The 27,781-nt window shown below is 33.6% G+C and overlaps 1 protein-coding gene across 12 annotated transcripts in view; it reads left to right on the top strand.

Moving 5' to 3' along the window:
• Window positions 1-27,781, top strand: part of LOC129806532 (junctophilin-1) — an 83,176-nt gene that overhangs the window by 13,776 nt on the left and 41,619 nt on the right. For 7 of the 12 annotated variants that reach the window (XM_055855179.1, XM_055855187.1, XM_055855183.1 and 4 more), the window contains exon 2: window positions 620-1,802. In XM_055855179.1, coding sequence (XP_055711154.1) covers window positions 1,486-1,802 — 317 coding nt within the window. In that variant the 5' untranslated portion in view covers window positions 620-1,485. The remainder of the gene's footprint in view (window positions 1-619; window positions 1,803-27,781) is intronic. The other 5 variants (XM_055855189.1, XM_055855188.1, XM_055855180.1 and 2 more) reach the window with 1 other exon arrangement.

The following is a 27,781-nucleotide window of genomic DNA, read 5'->3' on the forward strand; positions in this document are numbered from 1 at the left end:
TTCGTTATTTTTCAGCTCAAATATTTTTTATATAGCAAATAGCTGGAGATTTCCAAAAAATATCCTAGATTCCTACATCTTTCTACTTCGTGATTATGTACAAACATTAGAAAGAAATAACTTTAGGTAGTCAGGAAAAATTATTTTCTCTATGGGTCACGGGTGACCCAATCGTCCTTAAAGGGTTCATTAAGAGTAACGTAGTCTGAAAAATACGTAATTAGACTAAAAAAAAACTTTATATTTGAGCACTTCCACTTCCAAAGACTTCCAAGTACTTCATTTTCACCTGTACACCACTTCCGACCCAAATATCTCCCCCTTGGGAAAATATGTGGTCAGCTGGTATGAAGTGATCCCTGATATGAAGACATAATCAGAGACGACGAATATAGGGCTCAATTGGAGAAATTGTTGGTGTGTTGTGTGAGATGGTGCTATTTTTGTCGCGTGGTGAGAATTATAAGCGCGCGCAAAGCACAAATAGCAGTTAATTTTATTCAAAGAAGAAGCAAGGAAAATAAAAATAATAGGAACAACAACCATGCTAAGAAAAATTCACCGGAATACTTATTCCGTGTCATTTTCATTTCTCATCTTCACCCCGTCCATTCCTCAGATACCAGACCACCAGAAGACAGCGTTGGTGGATGAATGAGGAGGAAAAAGAAATATATGTTATGTATATAAGTGATAGAAGAAACGAAAGCCACGAACTCGAAATGAAAGCTCCAATAAGTTGCAACCCCTCGGTCTAATGTACTCTTCCCCATACAAAAACTTTTTTTTCTCGTGTTTGTGCTCCAAAAGAGAAGGTGTAATGAATTTGAGTGACAAGGAAAATCATCTTGTGACAATGATCAAGTGGTTGAATGACTCCATCAGCAACAGCATCAACATTGACCTCGGCAATTTCTCGAGAGGAGAAGAAGCTGAAGAAGAAAATTGTGCAAAAAGGATCAATCGTGTTAGAGTGTCATCTACTGAGTGATTTCTTATTTGCTTGAGCCATGGAAGTCAATTGCTCATTAAGTCCCTGATTATGTGTAATCTCTGCACAATATCCACCAACAACATCGAGAGTGAAATATCCCTCTCAGACACGGAGCCATCAAACACCACAATGATACCGTCTTTGTGATGTTTCTCGGCATCGGCTAATTAGATGGACAATTTAGTTACAGTGCTAAAGAGAAGATAGAGCAAGAAATCCAAAAAAAAATGTGGCACGTGTTTGTGTGATCAAAAAAAAAAGATAGTTTGATAACCATCTCTCCCCCTCTTGTATCAATCAATTTTCAATTGATTTCTTTTCGATAGTCTCTTTGGTTTTTTGTCCGTGCATGTGCCTCAATGTGAAGGGCACCTCGAAAATTAATGTGTAAATTCCATTGGGGACACATAAGAGGGTCCAAAGGATACAACAACAAAAAAATATAGAGAAAAAGCAAAAAAAAAAAGAAATTGTGGAAGTGAAAAGTGGTAATGCAATCACATGAAATAGCATCAACATCGATGTCTCATCATCAACAGCAGCAGCAGCAGATGAATAATAATAGCCAGGGTCAACAGAATGGTGGTGTAACGACAGGTACAGCTGCCCCAAATTCGCCGGGCTCAGCTGGGCGACAACAGATCAGTGGGGGCCGCTTTGACTTCGAAGATGGTGGCACTTACTGTGGTGGTTGGGAAGAGGGAAAGGCACACGGACATGGCGTCTGCACGGGACCAAAGCATCAGGGCGCCTATTCCGGTGCATGGAATTATGGATTTGAAGTGTCCGGCGTCTATATCTGGCCAAGGTATGTTTACATCAAATTATATTCATAAACAATCATTTTAATGTAAATAGACCATTTTAACCCTCAATTGCTTCTTTGGGCATTCGTGTCTTGCCCACAAAGAAGCATTTTCTGCTCCTCTACTGGGAAAAAACAATCACAAGGGTAACTGTACCAAATTTCGGCCAGCTTGCAATTTCGGCCACTTCTTTTGATTCTAAAATTTTCATGAATTTTTAGTTTTTGCATACTCTTTAGATTATACAATGTGAAAAAAACAAAAATATCGCTTCGACGATTGAAATGTTGTAATGCTATTAATGTGTAAGGTTCCCGTCTTTGTTACAGTAGAGTCTCTCAAATCTGAATCTCTCAAATTCGAACGACGTTTGGATTCAAAATGTGAATAGTGGGGTTATGTTAAAAAATTCGTATTGTGGATGATTGAAAATCATATTTCTGTGCTGTTTCCTGAATATTTACACACATTATGATCGTATAAAGTGAAAAGGAAGTATGTCACTACTAAGACTTGTGAGAAAGTTCGGGAATTTGATTCAAAGTACAATTTAATCTCACACAAATTTCGTTAGTTTTGAAAAAATGTGAAATGTTGAAATGTCAAAAATACCCCCCGAGCGTTCGAATTTAGAAGACTCTACTGTATTTACAGTGCCCGCTTCGTATTTCGGATGACAGATGTCCCCTTCGTTATCCGGACGGTTTTTTTAAAAAATTTGTTCAACGTTTGGAAAATATAATACATGTTTTTTTTTGTGGAATTAGAATGAAAGTTCTAAAGAAGATTAAAAAGACATAATCAGAGAATTCTATGCTATTATAGGGTGGAGTAACCACTTATCTCCACTTTTAGGAAAAAGTGAAATTAATTGTATTATAATTTTTGACCCCTTATTATCAGATAACTCAAATTTGACACAAAGCTACTTAGATATATTGGCTTTAGATTCGTTAAAACAATGGTCCTACAATTTAACGGGGAGTATATAAAACTCATTTTTGTTAATAATGCAAAAATAACCACTTTGTTACCGCTTTTTACCACTTTTCGCCAGTTCTGTAACTACTTCTCGCCACCCACTTGGAGAGGTTCAAACTCGATTATTTTGAGCAATATTATGCAAAGAATACATTCAGCATTTCTTTTTCCTCATGATCACCTTATTATTATACACATTAAATCTTATCTTATCTTCTCTTATCTTCACTTTTATTTGAGAAATCAAATTATTAGATTATTGCAGAAAGTAAACAAAGCATATTTTACAACTGAGAATCTATGAAGTGAAATTAGCGTTGCCTATTGAAAAGCAATGGCTACAAGTGGTGAATCAATTTTAGAATATTACCACTTTCCTCCATGGCTCATTTTTACATAAAAATAATATAAAACGAAACATTGACTAACTACAGTAGAGCCCTGCTATAGGCCATCGCTCTATTGTCCACAATTTATTGAGCGTTGATTTCAAAAGACTGATTTTAAGTTAGGTTATGTTTTATAGTACGCGACATGTAATTTTGTCATTATTTTAATATTTTTAGCAAACTTTATTGAGTAGTTGTGATAATTGTGATCCACAATGAAGAGAGCGAGGACAAGCAATTTCAATACTAAAAGTCATTGATAATTTTAAAAAATGACATGGACTATAGTGTGACCAGTGCGACCCAAGTGTCAAATCTGGAACCAAATATGGACTATAGCGAGGCCCTACTGTAAATACAAATTTTATGTATTCACCGAATGTAATTAATTGTTCAATAGACAAATTATTTATTCAAAATCGTAAATTTTGTTCGATAAAAGTTTCATGACATTTGACATATTTGATAAGAAATTTTGGATTCCATGCACTTGATTAAAATATTCCTCTAAAAATGCTCAATCATTTAAATTCAAAACAAAAAATTAGTGTTTTTGACTCTAAAAGTAACAGCAGTAGAGATACAAATAATTTTACGGGCAATTTATTTCACAAATAATGAAAAAATTGTAATTTTAATATAAGTGGCGAAAAGTGGGGCACTGGCGAGAAGTGGTGATTCCACCCTACTTCATTTATTAAACAAAAACATCACAGGATAATTGATTTTCACTGCTGAACACATTGCGGTCGATAACTCGTCCGGATTACGCCGATACGGATTAGAGAGCGGGTACTGTATTGTTTTTCCTCAGTATTTGTCAAATAGGGGAAAGTTGTCTGCCTTTGAACACGGCAGCCTTTGAATGTTTCAATTTCTCTCTTATTTCCCAAAGCGAAAATTCTATTTTTTGAACTGTATGTTAATACTATTAACTATTTTCTACTAAGTTCAATTAACAAAATGGAATTTTAGCTTTGGGAAATAAGAGAAGAATTGAAACATTCAAAGGCTGCCACATTCAAAGGCATGCCACATTGGGTTTATTTTCCATAAAAAATTTTTGACATATTGCTATCATTTGCAAATCTCTTGCTCTTGTAATTGTTTCTCATGAAAATTTGTTGTTTTTCTGCTGAAAAAAGCGAGAGAAGTGTCTATGGAAGTTCCTTAGAATTTTATTTAATTTTATTTTAATTAGAATTTTAGTAGAAAATTTCCCAAAAATACGAAGGAACATTGTTTTGTGGAGATGTCGTTTCTGGAGGAATCCAATCCATCCTTTGAAGGAACATTTTCTCTGACTTTTTTTTTGAAATTTCCGGAAGTTGATGAATTATGAAAAATCAGAGGAAATGATTCTTTTCAAATCGGATTCTACTAGGACCAATATCTTTAAAAAAAAAACACTTTTCTTTGGCATTTTTGGAAAATTTGCCATAATAATTCACTAAGGAACTTTACCAAGCGCTTTTCTCGCTTTTTCCAGCAGAAAACAACAAATTTTCATGAAAAACAATTTTGAATCGTGAAGGTTTCCTTCAAGAATTATGTAAAAAATGACTGATGAATTTTGTTCCAATGTGTAGCGGGTAATTTTTTTCAAAAATTTTTGATTGAAATTACTTTGAATTGGATATGATTTTTGAAAGGAATTGCTTACACATTAGACAAATTTTCTTCAAAAACCCATCTTTTTGTCAAAAATTCATACCAATTGTGTAGGCAAAATTTTTTGATGCACGCTTCTTGAAGCTCATTTTTGACAGAAATTTCTCATAATGTGTAGACACCTTTAGAGCTAACCCAGACCAATTTTGAAAAGCAACCAAGGGTTTACACTGGCTAAAAGGGATATTGAGTGGCATTAACAATAAGCAAAAGAATAAAAGTCACAATGAACTACATGTAGAAATGTTTACAAAACAATGTGGATAAGCTTCGCTTGAAGCAGTTTTTGAATTTGTTTATAAATACCAATGATGAATAATCCATAAAACTATACGGGCGACCCTTTGATCTATTGAAATTCTTTCTCCTGGGCAGTTGCGATAGGAACTTTGCTAATACACGTTGAACTCTATGGGGGAGACCAGGGATATTCAAACTATGGATGATGTCGAAATTTTAGCTGCGATGTAATACCTATATTTTTTACGTGGAAATTTTAGAGGAAATTTAAAATTAGCTGAAATGGAGGATTGTTCATTTTAAAACGGAAGTGAATGGTTGGTTAATAGTTTAATACTCTGCTTTTTCCTATCCAGAAGACTTCCATGTTGATGTATTATCGGAAAGCAATTAATCAATTTGCAGGAGTTTTTATTTACTATCTATAAAAAAAATAAAGTATTAATCATACTAAATTGGTTTTAAGTAAAAAATTCGCAATATTTATGTTTTTTACATCTTCTTGCTTTGGAAGTATCCAAAAATTCTCTTTGTTTTTTAGTGGTGCTTATGAATATGTATATCTCAAAACTCATTTTGTAATACCTGTTCTTTTCTTAAAACCTTTACCATGTTAAAAAAAAATCTCATTAAACATTATAAACACGTTGACACTCTGTGATGAGAAACCAACAGCAAAGCTCTGTATTATTACGTACGTATAGATGTAAAGTTGTAGATTAACGAGACCCTAGAGACAAATGTGGATTAACATCAGCCCTAAAATTCAAATTAAATACGAATTTGTCAGAATCTCGTTTTCCGCAACGGTGCTTAGAATACAAGGTGCAGAATTTATGATAAATAACCTAATATAGGTGAGAGCTGGGAATTTACGCTTATATACAGTGAAATTGAAAAGTTTTAGGTCAATCTGAGTTTAGATTTGTGTAGTTTTCTTTTTCCCGATTAAATTGATTCATAAATAAGAAAACCATTCCGAAACAAAAAATTGCTTAAGAAGAGCATATTTTAGTTTAGAATATTTTGGTATGAATAGAATATTTATACTGATTCATTTGCCCATTGATACCAAATCTGCCGTGTTGATAATTTAAAGCCCTTTTAAAAAAACTCCAAATTAAGGCAAGTTGATTGAGAAATAGGCCAACAATAACACGACAATAAAACAATTTAACAATAAAACTATTGGATTTACACTAAGGGAGCATCTAAACGGGGGGATTTTATTTCGAAATCGCCATTTTGACACAAAAATCCCCCATTGAGATTTAGACCGGTGCATTGTTGCATATCTTTCGGCGCTTAAAATCTCCCTCTTCGAAAGCTCCATTTGTTTATGTTCGAATATTTTGACATTTCAAGCGATTTTTAAATCTTTATTTTTCGTTTTTCAAGAGATGTTTTTCTCGTGAACTATTTTCAAAGTTATCAAGAGTCGAAAAGCAGGTAAAATAGGGACACGATATCCATTACTCTTCTGAATGTATCGTTTAATCTTCATTAGAATATGGTCGAATTCGAATTATTAAATAGACACCCTTGTGTAGTTACGGAATTTGTCAGCTAAAAAGAGATATTCAACTAATTTCTAGGAACTTAGAGACCCTTACGTTTATGAATAAAGTTGATTAAAAAAAAATAAAAACTTAGGACATTTTCCTAATTTATCAACAATATTGGCATACAATCCTGCGGTAGGACTGATAGAGGATGGGTACCCCATCTCCTCTTCCTTATAAAGTGTTCGTCATCAGGCATAAATATTAAATTTACCACTATTTAACAATTCTTTGATTGTAAAACACTGTGTGATTGACGTTCGAAACGTTTCGAAATAAAATAGAAAGTCTTTCAGACTATCTATTTTAGTTAGAACACACTTAGAGAATTTATAACAGAGGATGGAGAAAATTTATCTCAGGAATGAACCACTAGGGGAGATTTCCCGAGACTCACCAGTGCATAGCACAGTGGGGTGCATTTCGAAATCTCCCCGTATAGAAGACGCCTATAGTACAAGATTTGTGTTCGGTAGTAGTACCGTTCAAACAATAAAAAAAATAAAATGAGAAAATAGCTAAAGTTACATCTGATATTGGTAAGATTAAGATTTACAGATGAAGTAAACGATAAAAACTTCTTATAGGAGCCGTCCAAAGTGGTTTAACTTCGGCCTTCGAGAATTCGATATCGAAATGTTTTTCGGTCAAAGGCGTCTATAGACCCCAAAAACAGCTGATTGAGCTTTCGAAGAGTTATTTTTGTGCGCTTGAGAGTAGGCAAAATGACACGACAAGAAAGCTCAGTGAGATATTTTTATTTTGAACGGGCAGTTTCGAATCAAAAGTCCCCTATATAAATGCTACTTTAAAGAGAGCATCTAAACGGGGGGATTTTATATTAGATGATCGGTCAGTAGATTAATTTTTGAATAACAAGAAAACACGGATTTGACCTAGATCCTTCTCCTCCTTTATTACTCGGACAACGTTTCGGAGGGGCCAACAAGCTCCGAAACGTTGTCCGAGTAATAAAGTGGGGGGATTTTATTTCGAAACCGACATTTTGACACAAAAGTCCCTCACTGAGCTTTAGACCGGTGCATTTTTGCCTATCTTTAGGCGCTTAAAATCTCCCCCTTCAAAAGCTCCATTTGTTTATGTTCGAATATTTTGACATTTCAAGCGATTTTAAATCTTTATTTTTTGTTTTTCAAGAGATGTTTTTCTCGTGAACTTTTTTCAAAGTTATCAAGAGTCGAAAAGCAGGTAAAATAGGGACACGATATCCATTACTCTTCTTAATGTGTCGTTTAATCTTCATTAAAATATGGTCGAATTGTTAAATAGACATCCTTGTGTAGTTATAGAATTTGTCAACTGAAAAGTGATATTCAACCAATTTCTAGGAACTTAGAGACCCTTACGTATATGAATAAAGTTGATTTATAGGAAAATAAAAACTTAGGATATTTTCTTAATTTAGCAAAAATATTGGCATAAAATCCTGCGGTAAGACTGTTTTGATATAGAGGATGTGTGCCCCATCTCTTCTTCCTTATGAAGTGTTTGTCATCAGGCATAAATATTAACTTTACCACTAACAAATTCTTTGATTGTAAAATACTGTGTGAAAGTCTTCCAGGCTATCTATTTTAGTCAGAGCACACTTGGAGAATTTATAACAGAGGGTAGAGAAAATTTATCTCAGGAACGAACCACTAGGGGAGATTTCCCGAGACTCACCGGTGCATAGCACAGTGGGGTGCATTTCGAAATCCCCCGTATAGAAGACGCCTTTCGGAAATTTTGTATGTCACACATTTTGCAGAAGTGTATTTTATAACTTTTCAAAAGTTTCCCTTTTCTCAGAAAATTTCCCTTTGCCGCAACGATCGATACTGATAACTTCCCAAAGCACAGAAAATTTCCTTTTGCCCCAAATTACGAAACTAAAAACTTCCCAAAACCCATAACATTTCTCATTGCCCCAAAGAACGAAACTAAAAACTTCCCAAAACACATAAAATTTCTCTTTACCCCGACAGGTGATACTGATAAATTCCCAAAATACAGAAAATTTCCCTTTATCCCAAAGAACGAAACTGAAAACTTCCCAACAGAGAAAATTTCCCTTTGCCCCAAAGAACGAAACTAAAAACTTCAAAAAACACCGTTGTAATTTCATAATTTTATTTTATAATGATATACTTGTTTAAAATTGGTGGCAGCCAAAATCCCGAAAGCCAAAATCCCGAAAGACAAAATCTCGAACGCCAAAATCCCGAAAAGACCAAGATTCCGAAAGCCAAAATCCCGAAAGCCAAAATCCCGAAAGCCAAAATCCCGAATGTTCAAAATCCTGAAAGGGATAAAATTATATGGGGGAAAATGTTTAGAATAAATTTTCCAAGACATAGAAGATTTCCCTTTGCCTCTAGAAAGCGCAGATGCAATCGTGGGAGTAGCTATGACACTTTTAAGAATTCGGGATTTTGACTTTCGGGATTTTGACTTTCGGGATTTTGGCCCATTCGGGATTTTGGCTTTCGGGATTTTGGCTTTCGGCATTTTTACCGGGACCCGTTTAAAATATATGAAATACAAGATTTCCAAAGAAGAAGTTTCCAAAAAACAGAGTTTACCGAAGACTAAGATTCCAAAGACAAACTGGGAAAAATAAAAGTGTAAAAAACAAAATGAAAAAAACAAAGATTCCGTAAACCGATTAATTAAGTCGAGCTGAATTGGTTTGATTTAATTTGGTCAAAATCCAATTACAGATGCAATCCTTAGATGGCAAAGCATCACAGCTTTACGAAGTGCTCGAACTCGTATTAATGATACGAAAGTACTTTTGAGGTGTAGCATCAAGATAGCGAATTCGAACACTATAAAGCAGAGATGCATTGAAATCCCTTTTTACTTTGTTGGATAAAACCAGGGGCATGACATTTCCTATGTTTCCAATATGTTTCTGGCGCGCCGAAAAATCTTTTGAGTTTATTAGCTATTTTCTGTCATTGCAGAATGAATTATCAAAAAATACAAATACAAAATAAAAGCCAATTTAATAACGAAGAGGCAACCGAAAACCCTAAATTGGCAACCTACGTAGTTTTGGAGATATCTCGTGAAATGTGTACGAAAACAGGGAAAAAAATACATTGAAACCGGTTGCATTTTTCGGAGCTAATGTAACCCCGATAAAATTAATGATTGTTTCGCTAATTGGATTTTGACTAGGGGAAACTGGGGCACCACCAAACACGGGGTACCACCAAACACTAATTTTTATTTCTAAACTCCTTAGACTATCTCAACCATTCCTTCAGTGGACAAGCATACCTATAGCGCCTATAAATTCCTATAGGTCTTATCCTCTGAAGTCGAATATCCGATTAAAAAATCGCAGTGTTTGGTGCTACCCCGTGTTTGGTGGTGCCCCAGTTTCCCCTAAATAAAATTATACCAGTCGAACTCGACAGTCAATTAATCAAATTTTACTTTTACATTATTTGTATCTTCTTTGATTTGGGAAGGATTAAATAACTATTGCATCATAATTCGATGCTTTTTTGGCATTTTTTTCATATTAACATTGCTGTTTTCGTGGAAAATAATTAATGTGAAAATTATTTAAAGATAAAATATGGCATTAATGATATTGATATGGGATTAGTATTATTATCAATTGAAATATCATTATTAATTTTAAATGAGATATTTTCGACATTATTGACTATTGGGGTGAGGCTTTTTAGATGTTGTCCCTCGGTGAAAAATTACTGGGAAAACATAATCTGGCGAGACGATTGGGTGGGAGGGAAACTGACTGATCGCTATTTGAAATGTATGGTAGTCTCATAAAAGATGTGAAGTGCAGAGTTTTCAATAGTTGATGAGGCTTAGGTCGTATTACTTGAATATTTGCCAAATGTTTCACAAGTGTGCAACTATTTAATGCATTACAAATTGCACTCATATTTTAACCCCTCTTAGTACTTCCCCCCTGCAGCAATGGGGCAAGAAAAAGACTCTTTCTAAGCTTTGGCCAAAAGTTTATTAAAACATTTGGAATGTGGTTGAAATACGGAAAGAAAGTGATTTTGAATGGAACACGTTAGTTTAGTTTGGTTTGGATGGTAAAGTTTAAAGGAGACAAGTAATACCCAATTGTTGGCATATCTAATGAATGCATGAAAAGAAAAATTCTGGGCCTTGCCAATTTCTCATGTGGGACGCACAAATTATATGTTGAAGACTCTTGCACTCGTGATTTAAATTGGTAGACGACGGTAGACATGGATTTTGTGTCTTGTGTCTACATACCAATTGTGCGAAGCAAATTGAGAGCGAGCAGCTGAATAGGTCTCTCTGCGCCAATAAATTAACAATTTAATTTCAGTTTCATGAGCAAAAGAGAGAGAGGACAAGAGAGAAAGTACATTTACCTTTTATTGTAACGCACCATTTGTTTTTGAGATTTTCCCCCCAGAGCAGTGCTCCCCCTTTAAGAGGTCCAACACACAAAGTTTCATCTCACACTCAATCTTCTCTTCCGCTTGCAATTTTGTGCTTTTGTATATAACGCAAAGTCGGAGGTCCTTCGTCTGCAGAAGCTCAAAAAGTCAGCTAAATGGGAATATAAAATATGTTTCAAATATCGACTCTTGCAAAATTTCCCATTATACTGCACTTTCATCATGAGTCAAGTTCTTTTTTCTTCGCTTTCATTTAGTGTTTTCTTGGAAGAAGAAGCCCTAAGTTCTAAATATAGGAACGCGAAACACATATATCGCTTTAAGTGGGACACTGGAATTGAGTTTATTTATTTTAGAAACAAATATCCCAAAATTGCCTTTTTTATTTTTTTCTTTGACATTTTTTTAGCTTATTTCATATGTATTTAAATATAGTTGTTTTTTTTAGCAAATTCTTATGTTATAATACTCCCTAAAATAAATTACAAAGATACAACATGATTCATCTCAGAACATTCTAGAACTCGTGAGTTTGTTTTTGGGAACTTACCGGTAGTAGGTACTTACTTTATCAATTCATTAATATTTCGATTAAATTCAATCTTGACGAAATCGATTAATATAGTCATTTGGAAAGAGATGGACCGCCTTTTTTATATACAAATACTACACTGAGAGAAATCCGAAAAGCTAAAATAACATTCCGGAAATGTTTACTTTACCCTGCAGTATTGATCCGAAATCGGTGTAAATATTATGCTTTTTAGGTGTATTAGGGGTTAAAATTACTTTTTTTCATGTTAATTTTACCCTTAAAAAGGTGTAAAATTAATCAAGATATTATAACCCAAATAAGTACGAAATATAGAAGAACACACGTCTTTACATATTTTTGTTATTATATTTACATTATGTTCTATATTGTATACAAATTATGGATTCCTTATGAAATGTCAAAACACTGAAGAAATATGCTTTTCATATTTCTGCATTGTGAGTGCTCTCACAATGCAGAAAATGGAATTTGGTTTTACGTTAAATGGTCATGAAACCATTCTAACTAATGCTTGTACTTTCCGATACACTGCAATTAAAAAAAGAAAATGTTAGCTTTCACGAAAAAGGTATTAATTCACTATTTTTCCATCAATTACACTTATTTGTCAAATTTAATCCCTTCTAACTACGTAGTGCTCAATTCTACTGCACACACTGGCACACTTCAAGGTTTTAATTTATGTTAAACATTACTTTTTTTTTTTTTTTTACAAATTTTCACTCCAAGATGAACCTCTGATTAATAAACAGAGCAAAATTGGTTGAGTTATACAAAAAGAACGCAAGTTTTATACAAGTTGTCTTCTTTACGGAAGAAATATGACTAAAAAATATCAAAACATGATCTTCATGCAATTTCACGACATTATCTAAACATAATAGCAATAATATATGTAAGATAAATAGACTTTCGATATTTTCGACATAGATTTACACATTTTCACTTAAAAATAAATCATAAATATGGATATGGATATGCAATATGGATCTAAAAACTTTAATTCGTAATTTTAAGGGGAAATATCAACATAAATATTAACTGGAATTTATTAAATAAAATGTATTATTCATATTAATAGAAAATAATTGATATTTTCAATACATTTTTTAGTTAAGTTATTTTTCTGGCATATAACGCACATAATTATAAGGTAATATACCTCCATTATGTTCATACATTATATTTTTTAGAAATAGCTTGAATATGTTGAAAGTGAAAATATGTTGGTTGCATTTGAGACATATATTATTCAGATATCAAATGTCTTTTGGGATTGTTACTATCTTTTTAGTATCACATGAATACCGTGACGATAACAGAAGTCATTTTTCAACCCATAACTGCATTCACCCATTTTTCACTTTTCGAGCTTGGGTAACTGCATCTCAGGTATGCTCAGGTATTGATCGGAATAAGAGATAATCGGAAGGGCCTAGGCCTGGATAATACGGCCGGGATGGTAGTACATCCCAATGTCGCATTTTGATGTTATCCTAGACCATAAAATTGTAATAACATGGAACGCTTTCGTGTTGCAATATCACTCGTTTGTGTATCTTGCTCAATTTCGCCCATGTTTTCAGTAATGCATGGTCCAAAGTGATCAATTGTTGTCCTTAACGATGTCCATTAACAATTTCGCTTGAATTTAGCAGTTCTTTTTGCATAATTCCCCGTTAGTCCTACCAATCGCTGAGTAGTCCACAAAAGTAGTCATTATCTGTGCCAATTCGATCTGGAAGCCCTTGCTTTTATACGCCAAATACAAAAATTCGGCCAACACGCGCGGCACCCATTTTCCTTGTTTTTTTTTGAAAAATCAATAAAATTGCTTGTTATTTAAATTTTTGAGACCTTCGGGAACTGGGCTAAGCCTCCAGTCTGAAGCCGGCATTATTTTATTTAAGCCTTTAAGGGCAGGTGCAACACTAGTAGTGTTCCAATTATTTTCCTACGGTCTTATAAAGATATGGTTTGCTCTAAAAAGTCAGAAAAACTGATTTTTATTTCTGACCCCCAATTTTTGAACGCCTTGTTCTTATGCGCTTAAAAATATCAAGCAATATCAAGCAAAGGTAAGCAATAAATGGGGCAAACATACTTTAAAGGTAGCAATAGCAACTAAGTTACGAGTTCGAGTATTTCGCAAAGCATGGAAAGCTTTTCCATTCCTTTTAAACATTCAATGAATTTAATTAGTTATTGACCAAATCTCTTTAAAATTAGGTTCTTTGACATTGATTAATTAAAGATGGCGATTTTTCTGGGGATAAGTGTCGACATCTACATGTTTAGCTGGGCTACCTCCAAAACACATTCAAAAATGAACGAAATCACCAGGACCAATTTTGAACAAAATTAGAAAAACCTATTTTTTGATGTATTTTAAATGGATAGAGAACGCATGAATGGAGAGGGGGAAGAAGAAAGAAGTTAGCTTTGAGATTATGTCATTTTAGGAACGTTATCGAAGATTGTAAATCGATATCTCTTTACCGTTTGAATTTTATTTGGATCAAGAGACTGAAAAAATGCGAAGAACAGTATTTTTTAAATAGAGCTTTGTCCGTTCCCTAGCTACGGAGTCCTTAGCCAGGGAACATTTTGAAGAAGTGGACGTGACCTACAAAAATAAGTTTAAATTTACCTAAAGCATAAATATTTTTCACATTAAAAAATTAAAGAGAAAATGGCATTAATTTTTCGCATTAATTCTATAAATCAATTTACATCAAATTTTGCGGGCCAAGTCTCGCTCTTGAGGCGGATTAGCTGTCCAAATATACAGCCAAGGTGTCCAAATTTATAACCAAGTTGTCCGAAATTTGAGTCAAATTCACCTCTACATATCAATTCATATTTAAATGTATTGAGACTAATTTTAATAAAAACAAAACGATAAACAGCTTTCCAAGTTTCAAAACAACTCTTCTTCAAACTTGGAACATAGACGCTTATAAACACCCTGTCCAAAATTATGAGCATTCCTCCCCTCGCCTAGCAAAAAAAACATCCAAATAGATAGCCTACACCGTTTGGTCTTTTCAGCTTTGAATGACAAGACAACCGTATAGAGTCAGGACAACAAAAAAACAGTCCATAAAACGGTGTTAATAAATGAAAATGTTGATAGAAGCCTAGCTATTTATGCGAGGCACCAACGCATGTTTGTGAAATGAAAAATGTATGAATCAATTTTCCCAGTAAATTCTTGACAAAAGGAAAAGTCATCAAAATTGATTCATCGGCAAAAAATGTATCAAAATCCTCACTTATAGTCAAAATCACCTTATATAAAATGAAAGTATGAATCATCACATTTCCCATCATAAATTTACATATGAATGAAATTTTCTTGTAAATAAATGTATATAGCATATAAAATTAAATAGTACTACTTCAAGATGTTCCAATATCACGTGTTTTTCAGCAAATGTGTACTTCTTATTGGATTATAATTTAATGTGTTTTAGCCAAGATCGCTTCCTTTCGTATTTATCACAACATTGAAATGTATAGAATCTATAGGAAAATTAAAAGAAAAAAAAACTTAAATGTGCACAATGCCAAGAAAGCTCTGGCCAAATGCTATGTAAATAGCGTAGACATGACTGTTCATCTCTGTATACACGTATCTTCAAATAAATAATATCCTGAAACGTGGCTAAATCTCAATATGTGTGCGCTCGCGAAACAGAGAAGTCTCAAGATCCGGCATTCCAATAAAAGATATTCAACGCATTACGTCAGGTTTATGGCGTGCTTCCACATGAAATTTAGCGAATCATTTCAATTGATCACTCACTTCCTCTACTTTTCACTAAACACTTCAAGCCAGAGCATCGCTCCTTTAGCAACTTCAATTTTTAATTTCCTTCCAATCTTTTCTTGCATCAACACAATCTTCTTATAGGTAATTTCTGCAGAAAATTTACTTATATACAGAACATTTTGAAACTTACAACTCCGCTATTTTACTTGTGAAAATTCATACTTATTTCCTTTTAATAATAAATATCCGATGAAATATATTGCTAAAAGTATAAATAATATAATAAGCTATACAATGAACAATATACTTTCAAGCTTTCAACATTGAATCTCTCACTCAACATATTCCCAATCAATATGTAAAGTTTCTTTTTGAAAAGAAATACAAAATTTATGAACTGAAGTTACCATCATTTTCAACTAAAAATCTATCGTGCAAAGAGCCACGCAAATCATTTGTGTGAGTCAAACAATGATTTTATTTGAAAGCTGCCTGAAAATGAATCTGAATGTCTGAATAAATAATTTTTGGCTTAAATTTATTTTTAGGTTGTGTGTCTACGTCCCGATGATGGCTTTAGTTACCAGAAAGAGTGAGAGAGAGAGAGAGTACGCATATTCTTTTAGGCTATTATATGCTTTGGGAAATAGTTCTGGTTCAGCAAGTGCTATGCTTAAACTACATTCCACACATTATCTTTGCTGAATTTGTATACACAAATATTCCTTGTATACAGCAGACTAACCGCTTTTCGTCACTTTCCGTAAAATGCGGACATTAATAAACCTATGTCGGGTACAATTGGGTAATTTCACTGAGAGAAATCCGAAAAAGTTAAAATAACTTTCCGGAAATGTTAATTTTACCCTGCAGTATTGATCCAAAATCGGTGTAAATATTACTCTTTTTAGGTGTATTGGGGTTAAAGTTACCCTTTTGCATGTTAATTTTACCCTTAAAAAGGTGTGAAATTAACATTAAAAAATGTTGATATATTTTTACACCTAAAAAGTGTTAAAGTTACGAGGAAAAAAAGTTAATTGCACCCCTGTTTTTTCCTCAGTGTTGGAATCATTTGGCAAAGAGACATAGGTGACCACAAAGAAGCACATGCAAGCCCTACCAAAGTTCGAAAACTTCGCCAACAATTCGAAATTAATTCGAAAAGATCGAAGTCTCTGTCGAACACCCCAAGAGTGCGATCTACATCAAATTTCTTCAGCATGGGGCAGTAGTAAACAATCCAATTTTTTTTATTTAGGTATTAGTCTTTAGAGGATAAGAGCTATATATAATGAATTCATAGATACTATATAGGAATACTTGTCCACCTAAGTTTAAGTAGTACAGACATAAGAAACTGTATTTACAACTACCCCACGTTTACTACTGCCCCAGTTTCCCTACTTCCTCGTGGTATTTTTCTATTTCCCATGCAAAACGTGCAAAACAGTTCAGAAACTTCAAAATTCCAATTTTGTTCCAGTTCCAAATTAACTCACAATACCCTAGAGTAGTGGTGAGGGTATAAATACACATAAGAAGGTCAAGGACATGAACTCCCTCCGGTTGCGTCAGGGGGTGTAATCCTTTCAGGACAGGAAAACACAAAATTCTTTGTCAACGTTTTCGACGCTTCAATGCGTCTTCCTCAGTGGTCAAATCTGTGATTTGTCTCTGAAATCTTGTCCACACTGTCCCAAGTATCCCTGTAAATCCTCATTTGGAGTAGTGGAAATAGAGTGTGGACAAGATTTCAGAGACAAATCACAGATTTGACCACTGAGGAAGATGCATTGAAGCGTCGAAAGCTTTGGCAAAGAATTTTGTGTTTTCCTGTCCTGAAAGGATTACACTCCCGACGCATCCGGAAGGAGTTCATCTCCTTAACCTTCTTATGCTATATGTTGTCAGTAATCTACCGAAAAAAAAGGTAACTAAACTTTAAGATGTTCCCTGGCTAAGGACCAGGGGCATGACATTTCCCATGTTTCTCATATGTTTCTAGCGTGTCGAAAAAACTTTTGAGTTTATTAGCTGTTTTCTGTCATTGTAGAATGAATTAGCAAAAAATTCAAATACAAAATAAAAGCCAATTTAATATAGAATAGGCAACCGAAAACCCCAAATTGGCAACCTAGGTAATTTTAGATATATCTCGTGAAATGTGTACGAAAACAGGAAAAAATTTAAACTCAAACTGGTCGCATTTTTCAGAGCTTATGTCACCCCCTGCTAAGGACTCCTTAGCTAGGGAACGGACAAAGCTCTATTTAAAAAATACTGTCTGGGTAAAAATCACTGCTGGGTCTAACTTCCGTTAGACCCAGCTATAACATACTAAAATTTCAGATCCATCGATGCCATAGGGGCTGAATTATCAGAAAACAAATTTTGTGGGTGTTCCAAAATGGCGGAAAGGGGGGTGGGGTGGCGGGATGGGTCTGACATCATCAACTTCTAACCAATCATCGATATTTAACCTTTGCCGAAAACCCGCTTGTCGATATCTCTTTCCGTCCTCTCTCCAGAAGCGTTTGTACTCCGGACGGGACGGACGGGACGTCCACGAAAATCGATTTTTAGCACACATGATTTTCGTTATCTATGAGTGTCAAAACATGTAAATCCAAAATTTGGGCTTGATCTGATGAGGTCTGATTTCGCCTGTGACCACAAAATCTGAGATTGTAAAGAATCTCAGCTAAAATGGACACTCCAAGATGAAAACACTTTTTTTGTCTTGCCCAGAGCTTTCCTTCCCGAAAGCTTCCCGTGGATCTTGCCCAGAGCCTTCGGTCCCGAAAGCTTCCTGTGGAAGTACATTGCGCCAGTTTGATTGAAGAATTTCTGGTGATCGCCAGTGGGAATGAAGTCACCTCAAGATTAAAAACACTTTTTTAATCTTCCCCAGAGCTTTCGGTCCTGGTATGGTCCTTCTTCAGTGGGCGAGTAAACTATGTTTCTTGATTTCTTGAGGATCGTTTGTCTTATTCACAATAATATAAATCGACGGTTCCATTCCATACTATGCTATCTCAGAATGACAATTTTTCAGGAGAGCCATTTAAAGTTGGCGATTTCCTATGCTGCCTGTGTAAATCTTTTTCGAAGAAATTGAATATCTCGTTACCCGAACGTCAGATGACCATCAAATTTTTACCAGTTGTAGATCTTGGTCCCAGGAACAACATATCTCTCGGAGTAATATAAAGCTAAGTCGACTTAGCATAGTATGGAATGGAGCCGTCGAAATCATCATTATTAGGAACTATCAATTGGGACGGTTTCTTTAATATTTTCTCTAAACTGTGTGATCTAATTTCTAATTTCTGATACAGAGACCCTTTTTCCATGCAATTTTACGCTTTTACTGTAAAAACGCCATCTACGGCGAAACGCTTCTACAGTAGAAGCGCCAAATTGCAAATTGCAAAGTAATCCTCCAATGAAGATAATATTTTTTCTAATCTAGGGTAAAGATCCTAATTCAAAATCATTTCCAGACGCATTAACCCTTTAAGGACGATTGGAACACCGGTGTCCCATAAAGAAAATAATTTTTCCTGACTACCTAAAGTGAGTTTTTCCTTATGTTTGTGCGTAATTGCAAAGTAGAAGGTTGAAGGAATCTAGGATATTTTTTGGAAGTCTCCACCTATTTGCTATGTAGTAAATTTTTAAGCTAAAAATGACGAATTTTTAAATTCTCATAATGAAAAATAATTTCAAATATTTTTTATACTTCCAATTTTTTTTTAAGCAAAACCATTTTGGGAAAAGAAACTACAATACTCAAACATAATATTTTTCATTAGATTTTAAAGTTATCATTCATTAGGATTGCCAGAAAAATTACTTAAATTTTTGGGCTATTTTTGTCCCTATCGTTCATAGAGACAAAAAATACACCAAATCACGTATCGTTAACAATAAAGATTAGCATTTAATTTAATTTAATTTTAAAATTAGCCGGAAATATGACTTAAATATTAAACAAAACGTATAAACAACAGTCACTTCATTGTGTTTTTCATTGGAAAATTTGGTCGATCGATGAAAAATTCGATGGTGAAAAGGTACACTTTTAATTTTTCTGAGAAATTAAGAAATTAAAATTTGTGAATATGAATGGATTTTCGCTTTATTTGGAGCAAAATTAACCAAATAATTAAACTGTGATATTGAAAATATATAAATATAATAATTTAGTATTGTATTTATCATGCAATTAATGACGTTTCCATTTGAAGTAGCAAAAAAAAATCCATTTAGAGCAGGTTTTGAATTAGCTAAATTTACCCTAATATAATCTAAATTTGAGATGTTCTGAAAATGTATACAGGTCGGCTAAGTAGAGGAAAGTACTCTCCTTTCGAACATTCATGCCTTCGAATAATATGAATTTTCTTTTATTTTTCCCAAAAGACTTACACATTTCTATTAAATATTAGTTGGCTTGCCATCAATTATTGAGAATTCCGTGATAATTTAGTGTAAATCTCTTACGAAGATCACAAGAAATTCACATTATTCGAAGGCATGAACATTCGAAGGGAGAGCACTTTCCCCTAGTGGCCGTAGCGAATTCGAAATAATTCCTAAATTTTCACAGGGACTTTTCCGGTGTTCGTTAGTAAGAAAAATCTGAACTTATGAAATTCATTGTTTCTTTAAGTTTCAATGAAAAGTAGTGACTTTTAGCTGGCAGTGAGAACTTCTTAACTCTGAATTGCACTAGGGGAGGGTGGGGCACTTTCACCCCTAAATTGCAAAATGGATCTTGAGACCATTTTGTAAAAATATGATAAACAGAATTAAAACTTTATATACTTTTGAGTTACAATTAAGTTTAGGGTTAATAAAAATAATAACAATAATCCTTTAATTTCATTGGTCTATTGTGGAGAAGATGATTTCATTTGAATGGCAGAATGCGTGAAAGTCCCCCGTTGCGGGGCAATTTCAAGATAAATATGAGGCATTTTTTGTGAAAGATAAAATGTGTTTATATGAAACTTGCGATACCAGAATTGATTAAAATCACTATTTTCAAGTCTTCTAGGACTTTAAAACATAAAAATATAATTGAGCAAGAACTTTATAACAGAATTTTAACTCTAATTGATCATACAGAGAAAATAAGATATCGCCACAAATTTCCAATCTTATTGCTTATTAATTGAGCAATTTTCTTCATTTTTTTATACGAAAGAAATGTCTTTTGTAGTTCTAAGCTAATTCTGAACATAAATAGATCAATATATCACCTTAGAACATGTCGTTTTTAGTATAACAGTTTTATAATAGTATTCTAAAATCTTGAACTGTCATAATACTACAAAAAATTTATAATATTTTGCTGAAAACATTCTGAAAAATATTATAACAATTAACTTTAGCGTTTTTAAGCACTGAATAATCACTGAAAGATTGTTTTTTTTTTTAATTTTTTGTTAATAAGTGTTTAGGACATCTACTTCCCAAAATTTCGAACTTTGCCGACAAAAACAGCTACAAAACGTTTTCAGTGATCGCTTTAAGTTAATTTTGATTAAAAAAGTAAATTATTGGACACAGGAAACTTCTCCGTGTGCTTGCATGAAACTGCCCCTCACGCACTCTCGGAACTCAAATCAAAATTGTCAGAACCATGTTAGAATTCATTCAACGCTAAATACCTTATAATAATCATAAAACCACTGGTAATTTAATACACTTATATTACTTCGATAGATAAGTGCAACGGTTCAGAAATTATTGAAAATAAGACATTATAAAAAGTTGAATTTTATTACATTTTTATAAAATCAATTACAGAACTCAAACGAGAAGCGTCACGAAATTAATTACTTTTATGAACATGGGTCTCAGTTATCTCATCAATAATATAAAGGTTTTATCTCATTCCTTTCAAAGGGATAAGAAGAATATGCAAAAATTGAAACTGCCCCGTCGTTAAATTGCCCCACCCTCCCCTACCCTCTGATCCTAGGTTATCCTAATGGCCTCTACACATTGGGAGCAATTTTTGTCAAAAATTGCTTTTTTGAAGGAAATTCCCTGCAGCGTTGTAGGGGGAAACGTCAAATTTCTGTCAAAAACGCAATTTTTGACGAAAATTGCTCCCAATGTGTAGACACCTTAAGTCAGCTAAGTTTGGTAGCTGACACAACTGAATTTTTACGTATTCCAAGTTGCGAGCTCTCTTAGGTCACATGTAAAGAATCTCATCTGTCATAAGTTAATTTGGGCTCTTCTTGATCATTGCCCTTTCTGCTTCGAGTTAGTTATTTTACAGAAATATTATTTCTTGTTCATAAAATCGTTAAATATTGCATTAGTAGCATTAAATTAAAACAGTTGTTTCGTAAAAATCATTTTGAAGGAGAATTATTGAGAATTTTGTTTATTTTTAATTTCTAATTTCGAAGAAAAAGAAATAAACTTTCAGTTAAAGAATACTGAAATAATAATGTTCCAGAGAAAAGGTCATTTACTATATAAAATTTATTATCAATAGCCAGTAGCAGCTAATAAGACGTATTGTCTGTTGCAAAAAAAAAAGAAAATATACAATTTTATGTTATATTTTGATGTTGTTCTTTCTTGCTGAAGTGAAAAACAAATCTGAAAATGCTGAGGGATAAAATTTATGAATTAATTAAACATAAATTTTATGATGTTGTCCTCGTTACAATGTAAAGTTCCGTGCTAAATAGGGTGGAATGAAGGAGGGAGTATTGATTTTCCTCCATACAAAAAAAGAGAGAACCATTGAATGCAACAACAGTGAAAAGTGAAAAGACTGACTAAGTCATTTTCTCAATGGAAAAACTCTTGGCATACATTTTCCACGTTTTGTTGCCACTGTCAGAGTTTGTCAAGGTTGTTGAATGTCTTCTTTTAACATTCTTTGTGAATCACTCTTGAAAAGTAAATTTGGACCCAAACACGCAAACTTATGTGTCTAATGCCTAAATTTTATATTATGCTCCTTCTCAGAATTATATACTTAAAAATTTAATTTAATTATAAATTCTCTCTTTTTAATGGAACAAAACTGTATTATTCTTGAAAAGTGCGTTTCAAGGGCTCTTAAGAGAGTCCTTTCGTTTACTTACAATCCATTTGAGATGCAAATTTAATGTTAGAACGATGATGTTGAAAGTATTTTAATGATGACAGAATAATGGATATAACAAAGTTATTCTGCTGTAATACAACCTTCTCTCCTATTTGCGTTTATTTGAAATTAAAGAAAATAATTTGCGTCAATTGTTCTGGAATTCAAAAAATGAGTCTGTGCATGAGAAAAAAATGCGGAAAACATTGCAAAAGATAAATTTTGTACGTCGTCGGGCGAGTCCACTAGTCTCCTCAGATCTTCCTCTGTACCATCTTGTGGGAAAAATCAATCAATGAACCCGAAATGCCTCGACTTGGTTCAAGGCACTTTTGGTGTATCTCACTTGAGACACCATATTGTAACGTTTACACCACTTTCAGTCTTTGATGTTTGGGACGTCTTGTTTGTATAGTTTCAAACATCTTCTTAGTATTGATATTTATCCAGTTTCTCCAAAATTTTGCAAATATAGAGACATCATATACGAAAAATAATTTATATTCTAAGAAACTGTTGGTTTACTCTTTAAAAAATGCAATAACAAAAATATTATTATGGCTTGTGTAGGGATAAGGTGGGCTAGTTCAGTCGGTATTTGAAAGTTGGTTTATTACATTGACTCCTTCTATGGTCTCGCATGTAGATTTTTAGACGTGGATTGTATCTTGTTAATCTAAGGTCCTTGACAGATTTGAGGATTAGCCGCATTTCTACACTGAGAAAAAAAAGGGTGCGATTAACTTTTTTTCCTCGTAACTTTAACAATTTTTAGGTGTTAAAATGTATCAACATTTTTAATGTTAATTTTACACCTTTTTAAGGGTAAAATTAACATGAAAAAAGGTAACTTTAACCCCCAATACACCTAAAAAGCATAATATTTACACCGATTTCGGATCAATACTGCATGGTAAAATAAACTTTTCCAAAATGTTATTTTAACTTTTTCGGATTAGTCCTTTTACTTTGAATAAAACCCTTCCTAAATCCACAACACCTTTTCCAGCTTCCAATGCAAAAACGGTCACGCAACGGACATTTTTTGAAATGGTGCTGCGATCATGCGGTGGCTTGGGGACACTACATCAAGTTTCAAACCTAAATTCCAAATAGCATTTTCAGGTCGTTTTTTTTATAACAAAAGAGGGGGATAAAGCTCCCCGGACTTTGCGAAATTCTCGAGCTTGTGACTTAGATGCTAGGGGTAACTAGAGCATCACCAAATACGGGGTAGCACCAAACACTGCGATTTTTTAATCGGATATTCAACTTCAGCAACTGAAGAAATGGTCGAGATAGTCCATGTACATATCATAAAGCATGTAGAAATCATAAAGCAAATTTAATGTTCTTGTCTGCTGTATAGACACAAAATCGACGTACCCGAAATATTAATGAAGAATCCAATTGCACTTAATAGTTTTAATTTTACTACGACTATACACATTTTTTTCACAATAAATATTTCACACTTGCTATTATTATTCAATTTCTTGTAATATTTTGCCAGTTTTAACCTAATCCAAGACTAATATTTGTAAGAATTTTAGCCGTCGGATTATTGATAAACGAACCATCTGACATGTCAAAAACTTTTGCACTGGAGATGCAACCTCGCGAACAAATCTTTAAACATTTCAGTATTGAAGTCTTTTGGATTACAAAATAATTATCACACAACACACCAGAGACTTGAGCAAGCCCTCTGCACCACAGAATTTAATTTTCCAAATAAATAATTTGAGCAATTTTCCTGCAAAACACTGCTCAAATTTCATTTAATTTCTGTCGGCACTGTCTTTTTCCGAATCACAACACAAATCTCTAACGGAAGAGCTTTTCCTCCCAACTTCTACTATTATAATTATTGAGAAACACGCGAAAACTATCACCACTTTGCAAAATAATTCTATAGTGAATTAATATTTTGTCTGCCATTTGACAATTCTGAATGACACAGCGACACTGACACTGGAAGCCGCTGGAAAGTGCTCATTTTTCCACAAAATTGACTTCCTTTTGCAAAAAATTGATCTCCTTTTACAAAAAAGTTGGTTGAAAAATGGGTTACTAAATTTTTTGGTTAATTACATGGAGTGACGACCAACTTTTAACATCCTTTTGCAAACTATTTTTCTCAGAGTAGTTTAGAAATAAAAATTAGTATTTGGTGCTACCCCTTGTTTGGTGGTGCCCCAGTTTCCCCTATGCCTGAAAAGTACTTTCGCACCATTTACCGTTTTCTGGTTCTGAACCGATTTAAACCGAATCATAAATCAGTCAAAAGATTCCACAAAAGTTTAGAGTAATAAAAATTATTTTCGAACAAAACGTATGTATCGATATTTATAATCGGTTCATTACCGGTTCACAACCGATTAGAACTGATTTATAAATCACTCAAAATATTTCGTAAGATAGACCTCAGGAGTAATTTAATTGAATTTCGTATAAAAATTAATTATCAGTTATGAACTGGTTCAATTTTATCGGAAATTCCAAGATCTTTCCAACGAGCTCGAACATGACCCCAATCGCTTGATAAAGCGCTCTCTAGAGCACTTTTAACGTTTGACCTTGAAAAACCCTTATTAGAAGTGATTCAATGGTATTTTCACACATGGTCAATAGCCCGCCTGGATAATCTCTAAAATACTACTAAAAACGAAAAAATCGCACGACGTGTTTTTGAGCAATCCCAAAAAACATGGTTTTGGAGGAGAAGAGGAGGGGTGGGGGAAAGTGATGGGCATGTTAATGATCCTTGGGTAGACTTATGGGGGCTGATCTCCGATTTGACAGTAAAGTATTTCGTCTCCTCAAAATGAAATTGTTCTAACTGCATTTTCTTTGTATCTGCAATCGTAGCAAACGACGCTTCATGATGCGTCATTAGCAACAAATGCTAACAGTTACAAATTAAATGCACTTAGGACAGTTTCATTTTGAGGAGACGATTTGGTAATGGAAATTTATGCAAAGTATTTACTAAGACTTCAGTGTATGACAGTTTATTATTCCAGAACTGTCAAATATTACAGTCTGAAACTTCGCGAGGATTAGCCTAAGCCTAATTGGACCCCGCTCCTACATACTGTACCACCAGATTCCCATTTTATTATTGTGGCTTTGGGCGCATTATGAGTAAACTATAAAACGGTTCAAATGGATGCAAACCGGTAAACATAGAAATAACGAAATAGTGAGAAATTTTGCGAAATGCTGGAACTTGTAATCGTGATTATTTTTCCAATAATTAAACGGCTTTATAAACTTAGGCAAATAATACAAAACCCACTTATGGCTTAGGGGGAAGTGGGGCACGTTTGAATTTCGTATTTTTCACCTATTTTTTAAATAAAACTGAGTCTTATCGTGATATAATTTAGTGATTTAATTGAGAAGCTAAATAACATTATGATATGGCTCAGTTCCACATAAACATAGGTGAAAAATCCGAATTTTAAAGGTGCCTCACTTTCAAAGGTGCCCCACTTCCCTAAAATGCAATTCTGGTCCATTATGTGTTTTAAAGAAATATTCTTTAAAGATGCCAAGTTTAGATATCTTAACAGTCGGACAAAGAGCGTTACACAATTTTTCTCTAAGCCATATTTTCTAGGTCTTGGATGGAATACCTAATTATCCACTTCATTAAATCCAAAAACTTAATGCTTCCACTTCTTCGATCATATCAACGCTGCCTGTCTTTCCCTACGAGCACATATTGCCCAGTGACGTTCTAGAGCGGGAAGAAATCAATGACGATTTTCAAATTGTAACCATTCTAATCCTTATACAAGACCCGACTTCTACAATACTACTTCACATTCAGGTCCCATTTAAATACAATTGCTCTCATCCTGGAGTTCGTACAACGAAAATTGAAAGGAAAATTAGGTGCTCAAAAATGCCCCACTGGTTCCTAATTGTTTTTTGCCCAATTTATGATTTTGCTTTTTGGCGTCAAACGGAAACTTTGCTAATGTGAAAGATTTCTCTGTCATTATTGTTTAATTTATTAAACCTGAGCACGGAAAATTTTTCCATCTAATTTATTTATTGTATCGGCGGGTAATGAATTAATAAATTTCCAAATTTTCATGAGGTATTACAATTCTTTTTAATCGAGTAGAATGAAATGATTATTTTTATGGTTGTGACGTGATATTTTCTGTTCATAAATTAATTATGAATGACTCAGTGAACTTGAGATGCAATAAATTTACCAATTGACTAAACATCTAATTATCTGAATTAGAAGGAATTGTCGTATTTGGAATTGTCTTGAAAAGAGACAAAAAAGATAAGAAATAAACAATTTAAAATAGAAGACAAATTTATTGATAATAATTTATGGAATATTATTATACATAATTCACTGATATGGTGTGTGTTATAAATGTACTTATTCTATGGTAATTTATGATATGAAAGCGCAGTTCAATTTATAATGATGAATTTGTTTAGCGAAATGTACTTCATGGCATTTATAATGGTATCATTGTATTATCAATATGTATTGTTGATTATCCGTGACTGATTTTCGTATGTATGATACGATTTGAAGACATGTCGTGCACAGAAATTTAAATAATTTCACATACATATTTTGATATGAAAATCCATTGTAATGATGACTGGGAATCTTGTATTTCTAATTTTATTATTGATGGTTTTAAAATAGGAACGATTCATGGAATTTTAGGTAAATTATACTCCCTATGTCCCAAAAAAAAGTCATACATTTGGGTGAAATTTTAGAAATAAAAATTATTTTTAGGGATTTTTTGTTATTGGTAAAAAAATTCAAATATGTTCAACATGAGGCATTTGGAGAACATTAAAAATTTACCTCAAAAGATCCCTTATTTACGATGATTTTACCCGCTGAAAACCAATTTTTGTCAGGTTATTTTTTCCCAAACGTATGCGACTGTTTTGAAACTGAGGGAATACTGTTTTCTTTTTGTATTTCGGTTCTCATACTAGGGGAATGTTGGCATGGTTCGCACAGAGTGAACCTTCAAACAACGCAAATTTTCTTTTTGTTTGCAAAGAGCTAGTTCGTCATTTCTTAGCCATAAAATAGATAATTATTTATCTCATGAGACGAGATGAGAAATAGTAAGTCAGCTCTTTTCAAACAAAGAGAGAATTCGCATCGTTTGAAGGTTCACTCTGTGCGAACCATGCCTACATTCCCCTATTTTTTCTATTGCTCTGGGGCCGTATCCTCCAGATGTGAGAGTTT

Source organism: Phlebotomus papatasi, chromosome 3 (genome assembly GCF_024763615.1).
Source record: "Phlebotomus papatasi isolate M1 chromosome 3, Ppap_2.1, whole genome shotgun sequence".
NCBI classification, from domain to species: Eukaryota; Metazoa; Arthropoda; class Insecta; order Diptera; family Psychodidae; genus Phlebotomus; species Phlebotomus papatasi.